The 19,566-nt window shown below is 38.3% G+C and overlaps 1 protein-coding gene across 1 annotated transcript; it reads left to right on the plus strand.

Moving 5' to 3' along the window:
* The first annotated feature begins 2,562 nt into the window (after positions 1-2,562).
* On the plus strand, positions 2,563-15,676 carry RPL26 (ribosomal protein L26). The gene is made up of 4 exons (XM_072641096.1): positions 2,563-2,702; positions 3,093-3,265; positions 8,085-8,225; positions 15,509-15,676. The coding sequence occupies exons 2-4, from the start codon at positions 3,098-3,100 to the stop codon at positions 15,635-15,637; spliced, it is 438 nt and encodes a 145-aa protein (XP_072497197.1). The 5' UTR covers positions 2,563-2,702; positions 3,093-3,097; the 3' UTR covers positions 15,638-15,676.
* The last annotated feature ends 3,890 nt before the right edge of the window (positions 15,677-19,566 follow it).

A 19,566-nucleotide genomic window follows, 5' to 3' on the forward strand; every position in this document is an offset into this window, starting at 1 on the left:
CAGATGGATTTACAAGTGAATTCTATAAAACACTTAAAGAACAATTAATTCTACACAACATAAACTAGTCAAAAATTGGGGAAAATAATGGTACAGTATTCCTTGCTTTAACCCCTGACTAATATCTGATTCCTGGCTGAGGTAGCTACCTCAAATCAATTTTTGCCTTCAGTTTGGGAGCACTTGATTTACTGATTCAGACTGTAGTAGCTTTCTGGGGTCTGCTCCTACATTCCTCTGTCCGTCGTTAATATCATCAGGGAAGACCCAGATGCTTGGATTGAGTCAATCAATCAAAGCAAAAACTAGTTGTGAATAAGTCTTTAAAGGCTGCAAGGTGACCTGGTAGAATTAGAGTTAAGAAGATCTGAGTTTGGAATCTTGCTTCAGACATTTACTACCTGTGTGACCTTGGACAAATCACTTAATCCCTATTAGTTTCAGTTTCTTCATCTGCAAATCATTTGGCAAATCTCAAAGTGCTATGTAAATATGATGATGATGATGATTGTATCTGAGTGGATTATAGGGCTTTGACCAGTGAGGTGAAAACATTTGTGATTGGCTGAAACAATCAGACCCATCTCTAGGCTTTTATATAAAAATAGAAGTCATTTCAATGGTGAGTTCAGTCAAGTGGTAAACCAGGAAGAAGAAGCTAGAACTAATTATTGCTCATAATTTAAAAATGTGAGAAAAATAGATAAAGGGGTGGGAAAAGCATGAACCTCACTCTTATCTGAAACAGACAAAAGAGGATTTAACACAAAGTTTGGTGTAGAAATGCGTAAAATTCAACAGGGAAGCAAGTAGGTAGAGGGAGGGGGTTTTGTGGTGGGGAAAATGTATGGAATAATAACAAGGAAAATAAATTTCTGGATCATGAAGGAGGAAGTTAAAAGAATGAAGTGTAATGGTTGGCTCAACGTCTATTTGCATAAAGAAACAAAAATGGTCAATAACTAGAATCTGAGTGAGGTGTCCATCAATTGGGAGATGGGTTAACAAACTATGGTATATGAAGGCAATGAAATATTATTATGCCATAAGAAATGAAGAAAGAGATTATTTCAGAGTTGATTGGTTTACAGGAGTGAGGTTGGTTCAATAAGGCAGGAAAGATAATGGGGACAAATTGTTTTTGGTCTTTTTAAAAAATATATTCTATTTTTTTAACATTCTTTTTAAAATTTCAAGTTCCAAATTCTCTCCCTTCCTCCAGCTCCTCCAAGACCAACTGAGAAGGTAAGCACTATGATACCTGTTACACATGTGAAGTCCTGCAAAACATATTTCTATATTAACCATGTAGCAAAAAAAACAGCAAGAAAAATAAAGAAAGTGAAAAACAGTACTCTTCTTTCTGCACTAAGAGTTCATCAACTCTTTCTCTCTGGAGGTAGATAGCATTTTTCATGATGAGTTTTTTGGAATTATCATGGATTGTTTTATTGATCAGAGCTAATTTGTGAAGTTAAATCTTTCACAGTTGACTATCATTACAATATTGCTGTTACTGTTTACAAAGTTCCCCTGGTCCTGCTCACTTCACTTCGCATCGGTTCATATAATTTTTTCCAGGTTTTCTGAAATAATTTCTTATCATTTTTTATAAATCCTCTACCATCACAATCGTATACCATAGCTTGTTCAGCAGTTCTCCAACCGATGGGCATCCCCTCCATAGACAATTCCTTGCCACCATAAAGATCTCTGCTATAAATATTTTTGTACATATAGGTCTTTTCCCTTTTTCTTTGATCTCTTTGGAATATAGATCCAATAATGGTCTTGCTGGGTCAAAGTGTATGACCAGTTTGATAGTCCTTGGAGTACAATTTCCAAATTATTCTCTGGAATGGTTGGACTAGTTAGCAACTCCATCTATGATGCATGAGTGTCTCTAATTTCCCACATCTCCTCCAGCACGTCATTTCCCTTTTCTGTCATGTTGGCTAATCTAATAGGTGTGTGGTGTTTTAATAAAGGGGTGGGAAAAGCATGAACCTCACTCTTATCTGAAACAGACAAAAGAGGATTTAACACAAAGTTTGGTGTAGAAATACATAAAATTCAACAGGGAAGCAAGTAGGTAGAGGGAGGGGGTTTTGTGGTGGGGAAAACGTATGGAATAATAACATGGAAAATAAATTTCTAGATCATGAAGAAGGAAGTTAAAAGAATATATTTTTATATATATGTATAAACATAAGTGATTTAGATCATTTATCAATCCTTGGATTTCTTCTGAAAACCACTCGTTCACAATCTTTGACCATCGATCAGTTGGAAAATGGCTCTTACTTTTTTTTACAAATTTGGCAAATTCCCTATATTTTTTGAGACATGAGCCCTTTATCAGACAAACTTGCTGTGAAAATTGTTTCCCAGTTCCCTCCTTTCCTTCTAATTTTGGCTGCACTGCAGATTTCGTTTTGTGCAGAGTTTTAAAAATTAAAGAGAGGAGTTTACTACCCCCACCACCACCTCCATTCAGGTTTCCAGGCTGAGCTAAGGAACTGAAGGCAGACGGGTAAAGCGAGAAGCAGAACGCGTTCCCTTGTCGCCATGGTGACGGAGGGGGGGGGGGGCGGAGAGATCTCGGTGGGTCTCGCGAGACCTAGGCTGTCACTGTTTTCCCCGCCTTCCTCAGGAGGCGGAAGTGGGTCTTCGGCCTCTTCTCTTCCGCGGTGGCTCTGAGGGTGAGGCTTCCTTAGCGTCTCCCTGTGCAATCCGCCGCCATCCCATCTTTGTAGCTGCTGCCGGGGCCGAGCAGCTGGCGGGCTGCGGCCCTGGCGACCCCCAGAGTGCGCTAGGCGCCCGAGCGAAGCCGTGGCAGGGGGCCAGGCCCGGGGCTACCGCCGGCCACGGTCGTGTCACGGGGGACCGCGCCGCCTCCACGGCGGAGCGGAGTGGGAGTTTCTTTCCTGGGGAAGGGGTCGAGCCCTCCCGCCGCCCGCTCCTCGTGTTGACCTGGGCGGGGGGCGAGACCGCCTAGCGCCTGGAACGCCATTTGGGGAGTCAGAAGGGCGGGTTTTAGGTTCTGTCGGGCCCGGGTCTCACCTTTCCCTTCTCTGCTGCCTCTTCTGTAGCCAAAATGAAGTTCAATCCCTTTGTGACCTCCGACCGGAGCAAGAACCGCAAGCGGCACTTCAACGCGCCCTCCCACATACGGAGGAAAATTATGTCTTCTCCCCTGTCCAAGGAGCTGAGGCAGAAGTACAACGTCCGCTCCATGCCCATCCGCAAGGATGACGAAGTCCAGGTAGGCCCGTGGGGAGCGCGGGAAGGCTGAGGCCCGCTGGGACCTGGCCGTGGGCGGGGGACGGACGGGTCGGAAGGGGAGCGTGGAGGCGAACGGGCCCGAAGGGCAGGACCCAGAGGGGCTGCGGGGCGCAGTTTTAGGTCGAAATCCCTCCAAGCACCGTTATCTAGCTTTATCTAACTCTTGACAGTCGAGGGGAGAGGAACAGTCACCCCCATGAATTGATAAGTATTAATTGGTGAGTGACGTGTAAAAAAAATGGCAAATAAGTGGCTCCTAAGTGCAGAAGAAGAGGCATTTTAGCCCAATGAATATTCCTGTCTCAGACACCTACCAGGGGTGTGATTGGGAGCAAGTCACTTCCCTTAGTGCTGTAAGGCTCTTTAGTGGCACAGAAGGTGGGCAGTCCCTGTGATGACATCACAGCCCCACTCCCTTTCCCTATACAGCTGGTGGTTTCAGTGGATAGAGTGCTGGACTTGGAAGACTTAAGTTCAAATCCTGCCTGTGACATTTAGTGCCTATAAAGTGAATTGTCTTAGTCGAGTCGCTTAACCTTTTTCTGCCTTGGTTTCTTTATCTGTGAATTGGAAACACTAGTGCATGCCTTTTCTGGGTTGTTGCTAGGATAAGATATAATATTTGTAAAACACGACATAAATGTTCATTTACTATCCTGGACACTTCTCATTGTGGGAAATAAATTTAGGTAAAACACAAGCCCTCACCTCAGAGAGTATAAAGGCAAATAGGAAGTAGGGGACGGTAACACGTAATTAGAAAGGGATACCAGAAATGTACTAGAAAGCTAAAAAAGTATTCATGTCTGAAAACAGTTCCTAGAAGAAGTGCCATTTGAATATGACTTGTAATTAAAGAAAGTGAATAGAAATTCCCCAGATGAAGAGAAAGAGGGAAACATTTCTGGCATGAGAAATGGCCTGAATGTCTCTGTCTGTCTCTCTCGGAAACATTTCTGGCATGAGAAATATATATGTATATATATCTGCTGTGTTAGAAGCGGGCAGAGAATTTCCCATTTAACTGGAGCAGGTACTTCATGGAGCAGGGAATAGGATGAGATAAAGGTGAAAAAGTTATGTAGGATCTTGAAAGCCCTGCAGAGGAGCTTGAACTTTATTTAGTAGGTAGCAGGGAGTCTGTGAAAATCTTGAGTAAAGGAATGGCATGACCACATCTAATAAATAATGTAGTGCTTATTGTCATGTGAGGTGAACAAGACTGTATTAACATACTTTTTAAAATTGTTATATGATGTAAATTACTTTATAATGTCATTTATAATAAAGATCATTCTGGCAGCAGTATGAAAGATGGGTTGGAAAGAGGAGGAGAATGATCTGAATAGGGAGATCTGAATCAGATCTGAAATAGATCTGAAAGAGCTAGTCTGGAGTTAGACTAGGGAGCAGAGGTGTTGCAGTAAATGGAAAGTCACAATTTCAGGTATAATCTTTTTGCTGTTCTATTGTGTATGTAAATATGTTGATTTCAAAGAGATATTGCTGAGATAGAATCATTAGCATCTGGTGACAGATTGTATGCATTTGAAGGAGAGAGCAGATAGCCCCGAGGTTATAAATATGAGAAACTCATAAATGAACTAGATTTTGAACATGCTGAATTTGATGTGCTGTTGGAAATGCCTTATGGGCAATTGGAGATGTAGCTCAGAAAAAAGGCCAGCACTGGACTTTTGGGAATATAACAGCAGTGTGCTGTTAGATGTTTAAAAAATAACATATGCATGACACAATTTTAAGTTTAATTGGCTTATATTTCAGTTTTAGCAAATAGTGTAAATACCCGTTGCAAGGGAATAAGAAAGTAAAGGCATCTGCTGTCTTCTTAATAACTGACATTAACTTAGCAGTTTACGTCATATTTTGCAATATCGCATGATAAAATATACAAGCTATCTCATTTGAACTTCTCTCACCAACTCCAAGATTACATAACTTGGCAGCTAGACTGGAACACCTGAGTTCCAGTCCTGTCTCAAACACTGGCTATATGATCCTGAACAAATCACTTAACCAAACTGTATTTTAGTTTCCTCACCCATAAAATGAGAATAATACTAGCACCTGCCTCCTACTTTACAGATGAGCAAACTGAAGCTTAGAATGTAGACAATTTTTTCAAACAATCAATGAAGGCAACTTGGAACAATAGTTGGATGAGATAGAAGAGTCAGAGGAATACTTTTTTTTAGCATTGGAGCGACCTGTGTATGTTGGTAAACTTTTGATGCTCCCATAGGAGTTTGTTTTGGAAAGGCTGCTGTTCACCTTAACGAATCTCCAACTAGTAGACCTTAATTCATAATAAAGCCAGATAAAAAGATTTAGGAAGAAGGGCAGAGATACTCCTTGGGGCAGGTCTCATTCTCTGAAAGTTACAACCAATCACGCTCTTGATTTAGTTAATTCTTTTGAAGCAACAAAGAGTGATTGTATTTGTGGGTTGAGAACCTCAAATGGTTTTAAGAGTTGCAAGTCTTTCATAATTTGGAAGCTTGAATATTGATATCTTGTAGGATGTTTTGTGGAAGAGTGTCATCTGGAAATAAGGATATACAAACATCCTATGGTTCCTCCTCCTCCCACCTTCTCAGCTGAGAACTTTTTACAGAAAAAAAATTGAAGCCATTCACCATGAAGTCTTTCCTGTCTTCCTCATCTTTTATCACTCATGCCTTCTGCCACTCTCCACCTTCAGTCCTGTTTCACATGATGAAGTGACCTTCTTGCCAAGGCTAATCCCTCTACTTATTCAAGTGATCCCATTCCATCCTAACTCCTCAGATGGATTATCTCGTTTGTCATCCCATTCTTTCATTTATCTTCAATCTCTTTTTCTCTACTGGCTCATTTCCTGTTGCCTACAAATATACCCATGTCTCCCCTCATCCTTCCAACCCTGCTGTCATCCCATATCTCTTCTGCCCTTTGTAGCTAAACTGGAAAAGGCTGTGTGCAATAGACCTCCATTTTCTCTCCTCAGCCTCTTACAGTCTGGTTTACAACCTCTTCGTTTTGCTGAAACTGCTCTCTCCAAAGTTACTAATGACCTCTTAGTTGCCAATGGTCAGTCTAGTGGCCTTTTCTCCATCTTCATTCTCCTTGACTTCTCTGTAGCCTTTGACACTGTTCACTTTCTCTTTGAAACTCTTTAGGTTTTCCTCCTGTCTCCTTTGTCTCTATACTCTTCTAGGATCATGCCCTCTGACAGATGAGATGGTTGCCCCTCAGAGTTCTGTCCCAGGTCCTCTCCTTTTCTCTTTCTATACTATTTCACTTTATGATCTCGTCAATTTCTATGGATTTAATTACCATCTCTATGCTGATAAGTCTCAAATCTACCTTCCTTTCCCTAATCTCTCTTCTGACATCCATTCTCATATCTTCAACTGTCTTTCATACACATCTCAAACTGAATGTCCTGCACACATCTTAAACTCCCTATGTTCTAAATAGAACTCATTCTCTTTCCCCCCATTACTGTAGCAGAAATACCATCCTCCCAGGCCCTTAGACTTCCAACCTAGGAGTAATGCTGTATTCCTCACTGTCTCTCATCCCCTTCTCCCCTCTGTCACTGCTACCACTCTAGTTCTGACCCTCATTCCTTTATACCTTGATTATTACAATAGCCTGCTGGTGAGTCTGCCTGCCTCAAGTCTCTCCCCATTCTAATCCATTCATCCTCCATCTAGTCACTAGTTATTTTCCTAAAACACAGATCTGATGACCATATCATAGTCTCTCTCTCTCTCTTTCTGTCTGTCTGTCTCCCTCCTCCCCCAATAAACTCCAGTGGCTTCATCTGGCCTCTAGGAGCAAATACAAAATGCTCTGTTTGGCATTCAAAACCCTTCATAACCTAGCTTCTTCCTTTCCAGTCTTCTTCTTATACTTTACTCCTCAACACATACTCTTTTCTCCAGTGACATTGGCCTCCTATCAGTTCCACAAATAAGACATTCCATCTCTCAGTTCTAGGATTTAAGTCCCAACAAAAATCTCACCTCTAGGAAGTCTTCCCCAGCCCCTCTTAATACCATTCCCTGTGTTAATTATTACCTATTTATCTTGCATGTTGCTTTTATCTTCCCATCAGATTGTAAGCTCCTTGAGGGCAGGGACTGTCTTTTGCCTCTTATTATATTCCCTACCACTTAATTAGCACAGTGCCTGGCATGTGGTATGCACTTAATAAATATTTATTGATTAATTGATTGAAATATTCTTAACTTTTCCCTTGATAATTTAACATCTGTGGGGCGCCTAAGTGGCAAAGTAGATAGAGCTCTGGACCTGGAATCAAGAAGACTTAAATTCAAATCCAGGCTTAGACACTCAAAGCTAGTGCTTTTGTGATCCTGGGCAAGTTGCTTAACCTCGGTCTGACTCAGTTGCCTCAACTGTAAAATGGAGACTAATAGCACTCCCAGGGTTGCTGTAAATATAAAATGAAATAATATTTGTAAAGTGCTACTGCATCATGGTAACTATCATTACTATTCATTTATTTTCTTCCTAAGGTACAAGATACCCAGTTAAAGTGAGAGAAGATGTATACGTGTGAATGTTGTTTTGCCTACAGGTTAACAAAATCAATAATGCAGTTAATTTTTGCTTTGTCTTAAAATTAGCTGCTTCTGAGCTTTTGTGAGTGCCTAATGTTAGTATTCTGAATGAATAAATACGTTTGCTTTTCTCATACATTGTGTAATATTATAGAATTGATCCAATTTACTTTCATTCCACATATTTATGTTGCGATTTGCTCTTAGGTTGTTCGAGGACACTACAAAGGACAGCAAATTGGCAAGGTGGTCCAGGTGTACAGAAAGAAATATGTGATCTACATTGAGCGTGTGCAGCGGGAGAAAGCTAATGGTACAACTGTCCATGTGGGCATTCATCCCAGCAAGGTATGGTATTTCAGAGCACCTTGGTGCTTGAGGAGAGGGAAAAAGCTATAAATTATCATTATGGATAGATTGCTAGACTTTGAATTAGGGATAGCTGGGTCAAATCCTACCTCTTGAACATATTGGCTCCCTGATCATGGGAGAGCAAGTCACCTCATCTCTTTAAACTTCTGTTTCCTCATCAGTAAGATGGAGATAATAACATCTGTCTCACCAGCCTCAGGGTTGTTTCTGAAGTTTAATGGAATAGTGTTTATAAAGTGCTTTATAGATGTCAGTTATTATAATTTACCCAGCAATCTGAGAGCAAGTGACCCCGGTGTATTCCTCAAGATTCCAAGGAATACTTTACTATACATATTGTTGCATTGCTTTGGTCAGACACAATGATTACACCCCCTGTCCAAAAGGATGAAGATGAAACACACCACTCAACCTCATGACAGAGAGGTGATAAACTTAAAATGCAGAAAGGGATGCGTATTTTTAGACATGGTTAATGTAGGAATTTATTTTGCCTGTTGTAAGGGTTTTTTTGTTTTGTTTTATATAGCTTGCTCGGTGGGAAATAATGGGGAGTGGGAGAGACAGATTAATATAAAAAATACTTGTTACTTGAACATTTTAAAAATAAAAGAATGGGAGAGATTTGATCCTGAAGGTCTAAAAAAAAGGGCATCAAATCAAGCAAAGACAATGAGATGTAATCTGTCTATGAAAGGTATAAGCAGTTTCTTCAAATCAGTGAATCCTCAGAAAGTGAGGCTCGCCTGTAGATATCTTGCATAGTGACATGGCAATCAGTTGGCTCCCAAGTAAGTAATAATGAAGTCTAGCTTTGTTGGCAGTCATTCTTTTATCAGCACCCAGAAGATTTCTATACCTTACAAAATAAAAATTAGATTGGAGGCAAGGGTCATCAATGTAAAATTTTTAATGTTGAATGAGCAGATTCTGATTGGTGACCAGGCCATTCAGTTGGTTTCTGAATAGGAGAAAACATGGTTCACTGGATCCTAGATTTAGACCTGGAAGGGATTTGATTTTCTCTTTTCTCTCTCCAATTTATCCCCAATTTTGTAGTTGGAGAAACTGAGACCACAGGAACGAAAGCTTGCTTAAGGCCTAACAGAGCTTGAAGTCAAACCCAGATCCTCTGATTCTTAAACCCTCAGTGCTTTCCACCATAATACAGTTTCCCATCAAAGACATTGCCCATGAAATTTTCCCTACATTGAAGTCTCTCACCAGCTCTTCCTAAATAATCAAATCCAGTTATTTAAGCACAAGTAGAATACACTTCCTCCATGACATCCCATTTGTTCTTAGAATAAATAGCATCATTTGGGGGTCTGTCCATTCATTTTAATTCTTAACAATTCAGAGGAGGTTCATAATTACTATATTTTAAACAGTTTATTTTGGACTTCCTGTCTGGTGGTACAGAAAACTCTTTAACTGAAAAGTCTTTGATATCCTTTTTATTTTCCTGACAAAAATATCTCAGTAGATCTGGATGCCCTGGGAATTAATGAAAAGAATGTTGAGGGGGGAGACGTGAGGTCCCTTGAACAGGTAGAAAACATCTACAAAGGAGTACATCACTCACCAGGATAACTCGAGTCTTTGGTTCCACCGTGTGGAAATAAAAATGTGTCTGTGCTTGAGCAGAGGTTGCATTTCATAAAATACAGAGCTCCCAACACATCCTTGTTAGACTGTGCTGTCATTTGCAAGTAGCCATTCTGTCCTTGGATGCATCCTTTTGTAGGAAAGATCAGAGACCTTAGAAGAAAGAACTATGGGAAAGCTGGACTTCTTACGGGCTTGGGGGACATCTAGCAGAAATAACCAGGGGTTCAAATGGAGCTAAATGTCTAGTTTTAGAGGTTGTTTTGATGTTTCAAGTTCAAATTAGGGCAACTACTCTGAGGTTTCCTTTGACTTGATTCTTGTACCAGGGTAACATATGTTAACAACATATGTTAAAGGAAAAAGATTGCTAGAACCCTGCCATAAAACCATTAGTTTCATAGGATGTGTATCAAAGCACTCAACTTCTAAAGCTAACACAGTCACAGGGTCTCTTCCTTGTTATTAAAGTTAATGGTTAATTGTTATCATAAATATTATTAATTATTGATCATTGAACATCCTGGTTCAACAACTTAAACTAATATTGATTAACCTGCTTTTGCTATCATCCTGAGATTTCTTGATTCCAGCATTCACTCCTCCTTTGCCATTTCCTTCTGCCAACACACTCTTGGGGTCCACATTGCATTTGTTATTGGATTTTATTCCTAAGTCTGTTCAGCAGCTTAGAGGGCAGTAGGTATCTAGGTACGTAGAAAATAAGTAAAAATACAGTTCATTAATCTACCTCATACATTCTACTCCCCATTTAATATTAATCATAGTTTCACATACAGTGACACCAATCTAGGTCTGAATTGGATATAGTTCAAATTTCTGTCTTTCTCAAAATGGGAATCCTCAGTTGTGACATTTAGTAATTGTGTGATCCATTCGCAAATCACTCTCTTTGAACCTTGAGTAATATTTGTAGTTCTCTGGGGTTTTAGCAAGACAAATGTTTTATAAACTTTTTATTTTTTTAAAATTATTTTTATTTGTTTTCAGTGTTCTACAGTCACTTACATATTTCTTAGATTGTTTTCCCCTCCCTCCCCAAACTCTCCCCAAGATGGTGTGCAATCTTATATAAGTTCTACACATACATTCTTATTAAATATAGTTTCACCTTAGTCATGTTGCATAGAAGAATTAAAATGAATGAGAGAAACCATAAAACAAGACATACTATAAGAGAAAATGGTCTGCTTCATTCTGTGATCCAATTCCCTAGTTCTTTCTCTGTATGTGGAAGGTGTTTTGCCTCAAGAGTTCACTGGGAATTTTTTAGGTCCTTGCATTGCTATGAAGTACTCAGTCTACCAGAAAAATTCCTCACACACTGTGGTTGTTGCTGTGAACAAAGTTCTCCTGGTTCTTCTCCTTTCACTCAGCATCAGTTCATTTAAGTCCTTCTAGGTCTCTCTGAAGTCTTCCTGTTCATCATTTCTTACAGCACAATAGTATTCTGTTACATTCATATACCACAACTTGTTTAGCCACTGCCCAATTGATGGTGTCCCCTTGATTTCCAGTTTTTGGCCACCACAGAGAGTTGCTATAAATATTTTTGTACATGTGGGACCCTTTACCATTTTTATGATTTCTTGAGGATACAGTCCCAGAGGTGATATTGCTGGGTCAAAGGGTATGTACGTTTTTGCAGCCCTTTGGGCATAGTTCCAAATTTCTCTCCATAATGGCTGGGACAGCTCACAGCTCCACCAACAGTGAATTAGTGTTCCAACTCTCCCACATCTTTTCCAACATTTATCATCTTCCTGATTTGTCATGTTAACCAATCTGATAGGTGTACCTCAGGATTGTTTTGGTTTTCATCTCTCTAATCAATGGTGATTTAGAGCATTTTTTCATGTGACTATCGATAGCTTTAATTTCTTCCTCTGAAAACTGCTTGTTCATATCCTTTGACCATTTATCAACTGGGGAATGACTTGTATTCATGTATATTTGACTCAGTTCTCTATATGTTTTAGAAATGAGACCTTTATCACGCACACTAGTTGGAAAAATTCTTTCCCAGTTTTCTGCTTCCCTCCTAATCTTGGTTGCTTTGGGTTTGTGCAAAAACTTTTCAATTTAATGTAATCAAAATTATCCATTTTGCACTTCATAACATTCTCTGTCTCTTGTTTGGTCAGAAATTTCTCCATTCTTTATAAATCTGACAAATATACTATTCCTTGCTCCCCTAATTTGTTTATAATATCAGTCTTTAGATCATGTATGCATTTGGACTTTATTCTTGTGTACAATGTCAGGAATTGGTCTGTGCCCAGTTTCTGCCACACTGTTATCCACTTTTCCCAGCAGTTTTTGTCAAACAGTGACTTCTTATCCCAGAAGCTGGGGTCCTTGGGTTTATCAAACAGTAGATTGCTGTATTCATTGACTACTGTGTCTTGAGTACCTAGCATATTCTACTGGTCTACCCCTGTATTTCTTAGCCAGTACCAGTGGTTTTGATGATTGCTGCTTTATAATGCAGTTTGAGATCTGGTAGGACTAGGAGTGTTTTGTAAATGTTAAGGCGCTATATAAATGAAAGCTGTGATTATTTAACAAGTGAAAATATGAAGAGCACACAAGACCTCAGAGCCTTTCTCCACACAAGTTTTAAAAGAAATGTTATTGGTATCTCTGAAACGTCTATTACCTAGAGTTTTTTCAGGATCTCGCCTTCTTTATCCTCCCAGAAAATCATCCTTTATAATGAAAGACTTTACATTTTCAAAAAAGAAGAAGCAAAATTTCGTCAAAATTAGTCAGCACATCAAAAAATTCTGACAGTAGTGCAGTTCTTGGACTCCCACACCTCTACAGAAAAGGCCTTCTCATGGTGCTTCTTTGAGACCAAGTTTGATCTTTATACTTTTACAGCAGTGTCAGGTACTTTGTGGAGGTGGTTCTTTTCATTTACATTGTGGCAGTTTTCTTAATATATTGCTTTCCTGACTCTACTTCCTTGTTTTACTTCATGTCTTTCCTTGTTTCTCTGTATTCATGTATGTTTATTTTTGTTTATAGCACAGTAATATTCCGTTGCAGTCATGTACCACAGTTTGCTGGGCTGTTCTTAATGTCTGTGGACATTCAGTTTATTTAAAATTCTTTGCTACCACGAAAGCTGTTGCTGTATGTATTTTTATGTTCTTTTTATTAGTGACTTCCTTGAGGTATGTGCCATCAATGGAATCTTTGGGTAAGAGAATGGGTATTTCAGTGGGCATAATTCCAAATTGCTTTACAGAGCAGTTATGCCAATTCACAGCTCTGAGAACAATGAATTAATGAGCCTCTCTTTCTTGTATCCTCCCTTTCCCCCAGTGTTATTTCTGTTTTTTGAGTCTTTGCCAGTTTGCTGGGTTTTAAGAAAAGCCTCACAGTAGCTTTTATTTTGCATTCATTTTGTTGTTAGTGATTGGAAAAAGTCTTGTGTTGTTCTTAAGTTTGCTGCCCTTCCTTTGAGAAGTATTTGTTCACATCCTTTCGCCTTTTCTGTTAGGATATACAGCATGTTTTGTTACTATATTATTTATTGCACAACATATTAATAATAACATATTAGTTATATTATTATGTACCTTTTTTATTATTATATATATCATTATTTCCTTTTTATCCTTATCACACCTCCATAAACACTTCAGTGGATTCAAGATCAGAGTTCTCCTTCCATTTGGGTAAAGGGGCTTCCCATCTCTGCACTTTCTAATCCTTTGTCATGATTGACCATAGCCTCCCATAAATCCTTCACCAAGGTTTATGTTTACTTCCATTCCACTGAATGTACTACAGGCTTTCCTCTTAATTATTGTCGCCAGAATTTTATGCACGAGGAAAACAGTAAGTGTCCTTTTGAGATGCTGCAGGCTAGCCAGTTTTTGGAAAGTTAAGTGTTCCTCAACATGTCTATATATACCCCTAGCCCAGTATATATTTCTACAGTGCCGGTGATACCATAACACCCTGCCAAGTTTACAGACTTTCATACTTTGCTGCATTTTCATTTGTGAACTAGCTACTCTGATACTCTTATGTGCCTGGCACATAGTTCATAATAAATGTTGTCTAATTGAGTGTGCCTGGCCCATAGTATAATAAATGTTATCAAAGTAGTCTATTGATAAGATAACTTGCTAGCTGTAAAGTTAGCCTAATTGCAATTGCCATGTTAAATGATGGTTGCTCCCCTAGGAGTAGTGGGGTTATATCTTAGGATTTTTTCCCCTCTGCCTTCTCTCACTTCAATTGGTTTTTAATTTTATTTTATTTTTGTAATAAACTATCTTTAGACAAAGATATTAATGGCAAGGTATAAGTAACTAATTTTTTTCTGATTTAGTCACATGTATATTTATATACATTTTCCTATAATTGTTGTGATTGTATGTGCAATACTACCCATTCTGCTTTTTTTCACTTTATATCATTTCATATAAATCTGTGTATTTAACAAGTGGTTTTACTTGAAAGTTCTAAAGATGTACAGTATCATCATATAATAGTGATAATATTTTAAGTGAAAATACTACTTTGGCACTTACCAATACTGAGTACCAGGGTCACTCCAGAACTGTTGAAAAAGAAAGTCTGATGTAAGCAGTGCATTTCATGATAAAATTAAATTTCAGATCTAATATAAGAAACATTTAGAGATGTTGTAAATAAAATTATGTCAATAAATTTGTGGAAGTTCTTTATGTGTATTCATCAGAAACTATTTAAATAGCACAAAGACTTTTCTTTTGGGTTGATATTTTTTCCTAAATGAAGAATTTCTTTGGACTAGAATAAACAAAAATTCAGGCCGCATAGGAAGAGGAAGGTGATATAGCTGAACTATATACAACCCAAAATTTTGAGTTCCTAATGATGACCTGAAAATGATTTCTTCTTTGTTTTAACCCATACATATTTTTAAGAGGACTATTTTAAATCCACAATTTAAGTCCCCAAATCAAACCAATGTTGAGAGAGGCAGAAATAACTCATCAGGTACTCATGCTTTAACTTTTGGAATGAGACCAATTCCAGAGACAAGCAACTATCCCCATTGGTGATGTTGGTACTGGCTGAAAGCACAGGCAAGAAGAGTTAGTAAATAGGAAAATGGAACTGGCATACAAAGATGAACCTGAAGTATATAGAGAGAATCCTCTCTAATCTTTATTCATCTTTCAAGGGCCTTCTTAGATCTCCCCTTTTCCACATCCCCTTTCCTACCCGTTTCAACCCTCTTTGGTCTACCTAGTCCAAGTCTTTCAGTACAGTCTGTAGCCCTCAGTTTGCCTTGTATTGTTTATTTCCATACTTTATCTCCCTAAATAGTCTTGAGAGCAGTATACATGGCTCATACTTCTGTATTCTTCATTATGTCTCACTTTAGAGCTGGATGAAATTTAAGCCCCACCTAAGTAGCAGAGGCAGAATTGGAACAAATTGCTTTCAGAACAAATCGTGCAGTGCTTTTTGTTTATTTTTTCCTCCTAATCTTTTTATGATTATAAGCCACTAGGTTCTGGGACCAAATTAATTCTCATGTTCTTGGGACACCAGATGTGTGCTAGTACAGTTTTGTTTTGTTTCTTCAGTTTAAAGTATATTGTGTTTTCTCCTTTTTGCAGGTGGTTATCACAAGGCTAAAACTGGACAAAGATCGCAAAAAGATCCTTGAGCGAAAAGCCAAATCTCGCCAAGTAGGAAAGGAAAAGGGCAAATACAAGGAAGAAACTATTGAGAAAATGCAAGAGTAAAAATTATGTGGCTGCAATTAAATTTCTTGAATGAACAAAGCTTAGTGTTTGTGTGCTGCTTCAAAAGACTCAGATTTTCGATTTGTTCTCTTTCTCTTTCCCTTTTCCTTTTGCTTAATTCCTTCTGTAAACTTGTTTCTTTTACCAGAACTAAAAATTGGAATTTTCTTGAGGGGTTCAGTTGGTGACCCCATTTGAAGACAAGGACAGAACACAACAGGAAGGTAATTCAGAGTGAATTACTAATTTGGTGGGTGTTTTTTGCCTGTGGAGGGTTTTGGGAAGGGGGTTCAGGGTAGAGCCCCAAGAAGGGGGAAGGGTCATTAGTGACAGTTTCTCTTTATTACCCATGAAGATTATGAGAAGGAAGTCTTATTTTAGAATTCATATGCTTGATGAGTACTATTCTCAGTTCTAAAAGCAAATACACTTCTTATCCTATACTGTCCTCCCTCCTATGGGTCTTTTCCCCATTTTTGCCACCCCAAACACCTTATTTAATAATATTGTAGGACCTCTAGGGAACTGACATTCACCTCTTTTTAAGATGAGTTTTCTGAGAGTTGAACTAGATGATTTCTTCGAGGTTTGTATTTAAGCTCTAAATCCTCTGAACTGTTTTCATCCAGTGAGTTTTCATCCAGGGGTTTTCTTCTGTCATCCCAGAGGTGGGCCATGAAGTACTATGAAGTGAACTCTGCTTTAAGCACCATTCCCACATACCAGAAATGCCATTGCAGTAAAATATTCTCCATAATAATAGGCCCATCTATTTTGAGCAATATTGAATTTGGAATAGAGCTTCAAAGAATTTGGATGTCTAATATAACCTCAACTTTAAGATGAAGAATTGGACACAGAAAATAAATTACTTTCTGTGTGATCTTAGAAATAGACCTCTTCAATCTTACCACTGTATCATGATTCCATGTAAATTTAAGATTTGGGTAATATGCCTCTACTGTGAATTTAGAAGGAACTAGGCTGGATCAAAGGTTGCTTCCCTGAGAGCCCTGCTGAGAAAAACTGGTTTGTAGGCTGGGCATCTTAGAAAAGCACTGTCAGAATTGATAGGAATTCCAATTGAATTGCCACCTTTGATGATGCGGGACAGGAACACAGTGCTGGACAACTGCCAGCATTCAAATCCAGAGTACAACATGCTTACCAATACAATCCAGAAACCTGGTGCCTTTTGGGAGTTCATTAAGTCAAATTTTGCAACATGAAAGGATAAATTAGCTTAATATAAAAAGTGCTAAACCTAGAGGCCTAAGATCTGGATTTGAATTCTGCTTCTGCCATTTTATTAATGGTGAGATCTTAATAACTTCCCTAGGCCTCAGTTTTCACATCTGCAAAATGAGGGGACTGGATTAGACCTTTAAGGCCCTTTCTAGATAAATGAGGACAATGTTAAATGTATTTGTTCCCCACCACCACCACCAATGCTACTTAATTTTTTAATGTCAGAATGTTTTTAAATGCAAAAAATAAAAAGTTACCAAGGGAACTAATTATACTAAAATATAGTTAGAAAATTTTTTAAGTTTTAAGATTACACATTAAGAAATCTTAAGGGAAAATAGCTGTCTCTTAGAACCTATACATCCCCTTCCAAATGTGTATAAAACTTACATTTTATAAATTGTAATTCAGCCCAGGGAGGGGAGAGAGAAAAAGTATTGATTTTCACAATAGTCCTGTGAAGTAGGTGCTATTGTTGTGTTTGTCCTTCATTTGCAAAGACAACCATGCCATCAGAGAAATGATGACATGACTTGCACTTGACTTTGTTTTGAGTAAGGGAGGGCTGTGCACGGTCACCAGCTTCACTTCTCCAGAGCCATCTGGATCCAGTGATGAGATATTCATCAGGATGACTGGAGATGGCCCAGGATGCAATGGGGCCCTGGCCCTTTTAGGATAAGGGCTTTTCAGGTACTCAAAGTGAGGTAATGCCCATTCAGTGAATAGACTTCTTTAAAAAGTAGACATGGGTATGGCCCCTTTAATAGAAAAGAAAAAAATAAGACAAAACACACTGAGAGGGGCGGAACCAAGTGGGATAGCATCCAAATTCTTAGAGAAGAAGTTAGGGGAGTTACTGGAAGAAATAAAAAGCAAAACTGTATTATTGGGAAACCTCAACTGCTCCCTCTCAGAACTGGACAAATCCAGCCACAAAATAAACAAGAAAGAAGTTAAGGAAGTGAATTAGAAAAGTTAGATATGATAGAGCTCTATAGAAAATTGAATGGGGGTAGAAAGGAAATAAATCTTTTTTTGAGTGGTACATGACACTCTGCAAAAACTGACCATGTACTGGGGTATAAAACTCCAGAGTCCAATGCAGTAAGGCAGAAATATTAAATATATCCTTTTCAGATCATGATGTAATAAAATTACGTGTAACAATGGGTCATGGAAAGACGAACCAAAATTTAATCGGAAACCAAATGATCTATCCAAAAGAATGAGTGGATCAAACAACTAATCACTTAATCCAAGAGAATGACAATAATGAGACAACATAACAAAACTTATGGAATGCAGCCAAAGCAGTTCTTAGGGGAAACTTTATATCTCTAGATGCTTACATGAATAAAATACAGATAGAGGAGATGAATGAATTGGGCATGCAACTAAAAAAAACCTAGAAAAACAAGTAATTAAAAATCCCATTTAAATATCAAATTAGAAATTCTGAAAAATCAAGGAGAGATTAATGAAATGGAAATTAAGAAAACTATTGAACTAATAAATAGAACTAAGAGCTGGTTTCATGAAAAAAAGTAAAATAGATAAATCCTTGGTTAATTTGATTTTAAAAAAGAAAACCAAATTACCATGCCAAAAATGAAAAAAGGGTGAATTTAAAACCAATGAAGTGGAAGGGGAAATTAAAACAACAATTAGGTATTTTGCCCAACTGAATGCCAATGAATCTGATAATCTTAGGGAAATGGAGACATTTACAGAAAATACAAATTGGTCAGGTCTAAAGAAAAGGAAATAAAATACTTAACCACATTTCAGAAATAAACAACAACCCATCAATGAACTCCCTAAGAAAAAAATCTCCAGGGACAGATGGATTTACACATGAATTATACCAAATATTTAAAGAACAATTCCAATAATTTATAAACTTTTTGAGAAAATAGGCAAAAGAGTGCCACCAAATTCTTTTAATGATAGAAATATAGTGCTGATACCCAAACCAGAAAGAGCCAAAAGAGAGAAATATAGACCAATTTCTCTAATCAATACAAATGGAAAATTTTAAAATAAGTTCAAAACGGGTACATGATTTAGACATAAAGGGCGGTATAAGTAAATTAGGGGAACATGGACAAATATACCTGTCAGATCTACTGATAAGGGAAGAGTTTGCATCCAAACAAGAGATAGAGGGAATTACGTACAAGTAGTAAACTGGATAATTTTGATTACATTATTATCCCCATGAGGAAACAGGTAGGTGGTGATTAAGTGGCATGCTCAGGGTCACACCATGGGGGTGGATGTGAACTGAGAGGTCTTTCTGACTCCAAGCCCAGTGTTCTAAACACATACTGCACCACCTAGCAGCACTCAAAAGCTATGTACCAAGCACTGCTGACTGACAGATAAAAAGCCCTGGCCTCCAGGAATTCGATACCTAGCTTAAAGTTTTTCCTCCCCAACTCCTACCCTCATACTAGGGGACTTCACTATATATACTGATTCTCTTTCAAATACCCTAATTACTCAATGTCTCTCCCACAAGCTGCAAAGATGGTCACACCTTTGATCTTGCCATCATCCACAAATGTACCACTTCCATGTTCAAAACTTCTGAAATTTCGTTATCTTGATTATAATCTGTTGGCTTTTTACCTCTCCTCTTTCTTCTTATCCAGTTTCCAATCTGTGATTTCTAATCC

This window comes from Notamacropus eugenii, chromosome 2 (genome assembly GCF_028372415.1).
Source record: "Notamacropus eugenii isolate mMacEug1 chromosome 2, mMacEug1.pri_v2, whole genome shotgun sequence".
Lineage (NCBI taxonomy): Eukaryota > Metazoa > Chordata > Mammalia > Diprotodontia > Macropodidae > Notamacropus > Notamacropus eugenii.

Excerpts from the sequence above, each read along its gene's own strand:
- RPL26 (XM_072641096.1), top strand. The coding sequence starts at position 3,098 with ATGAAGTTCAATCCCTTTGTGACCTCCGACCGGAGCAAGAACCGCAAG. Across the intron at positions 3,266-8,084 it reads GCAAGGATGACGAAGTCCAG|GTTGTTCGAGGACACTACAA; the intron begins GTAGGCCCGTGG and ends ATTTGCTCTTAG. Across the intron at positions 8,226-15,508 it reads TGGGCATTCATCCCAGCAAG|GTGGTTATCACAAGGCTAAA; the intron begins GTATGGTATTTC and ends TCCTTTTTGCAG.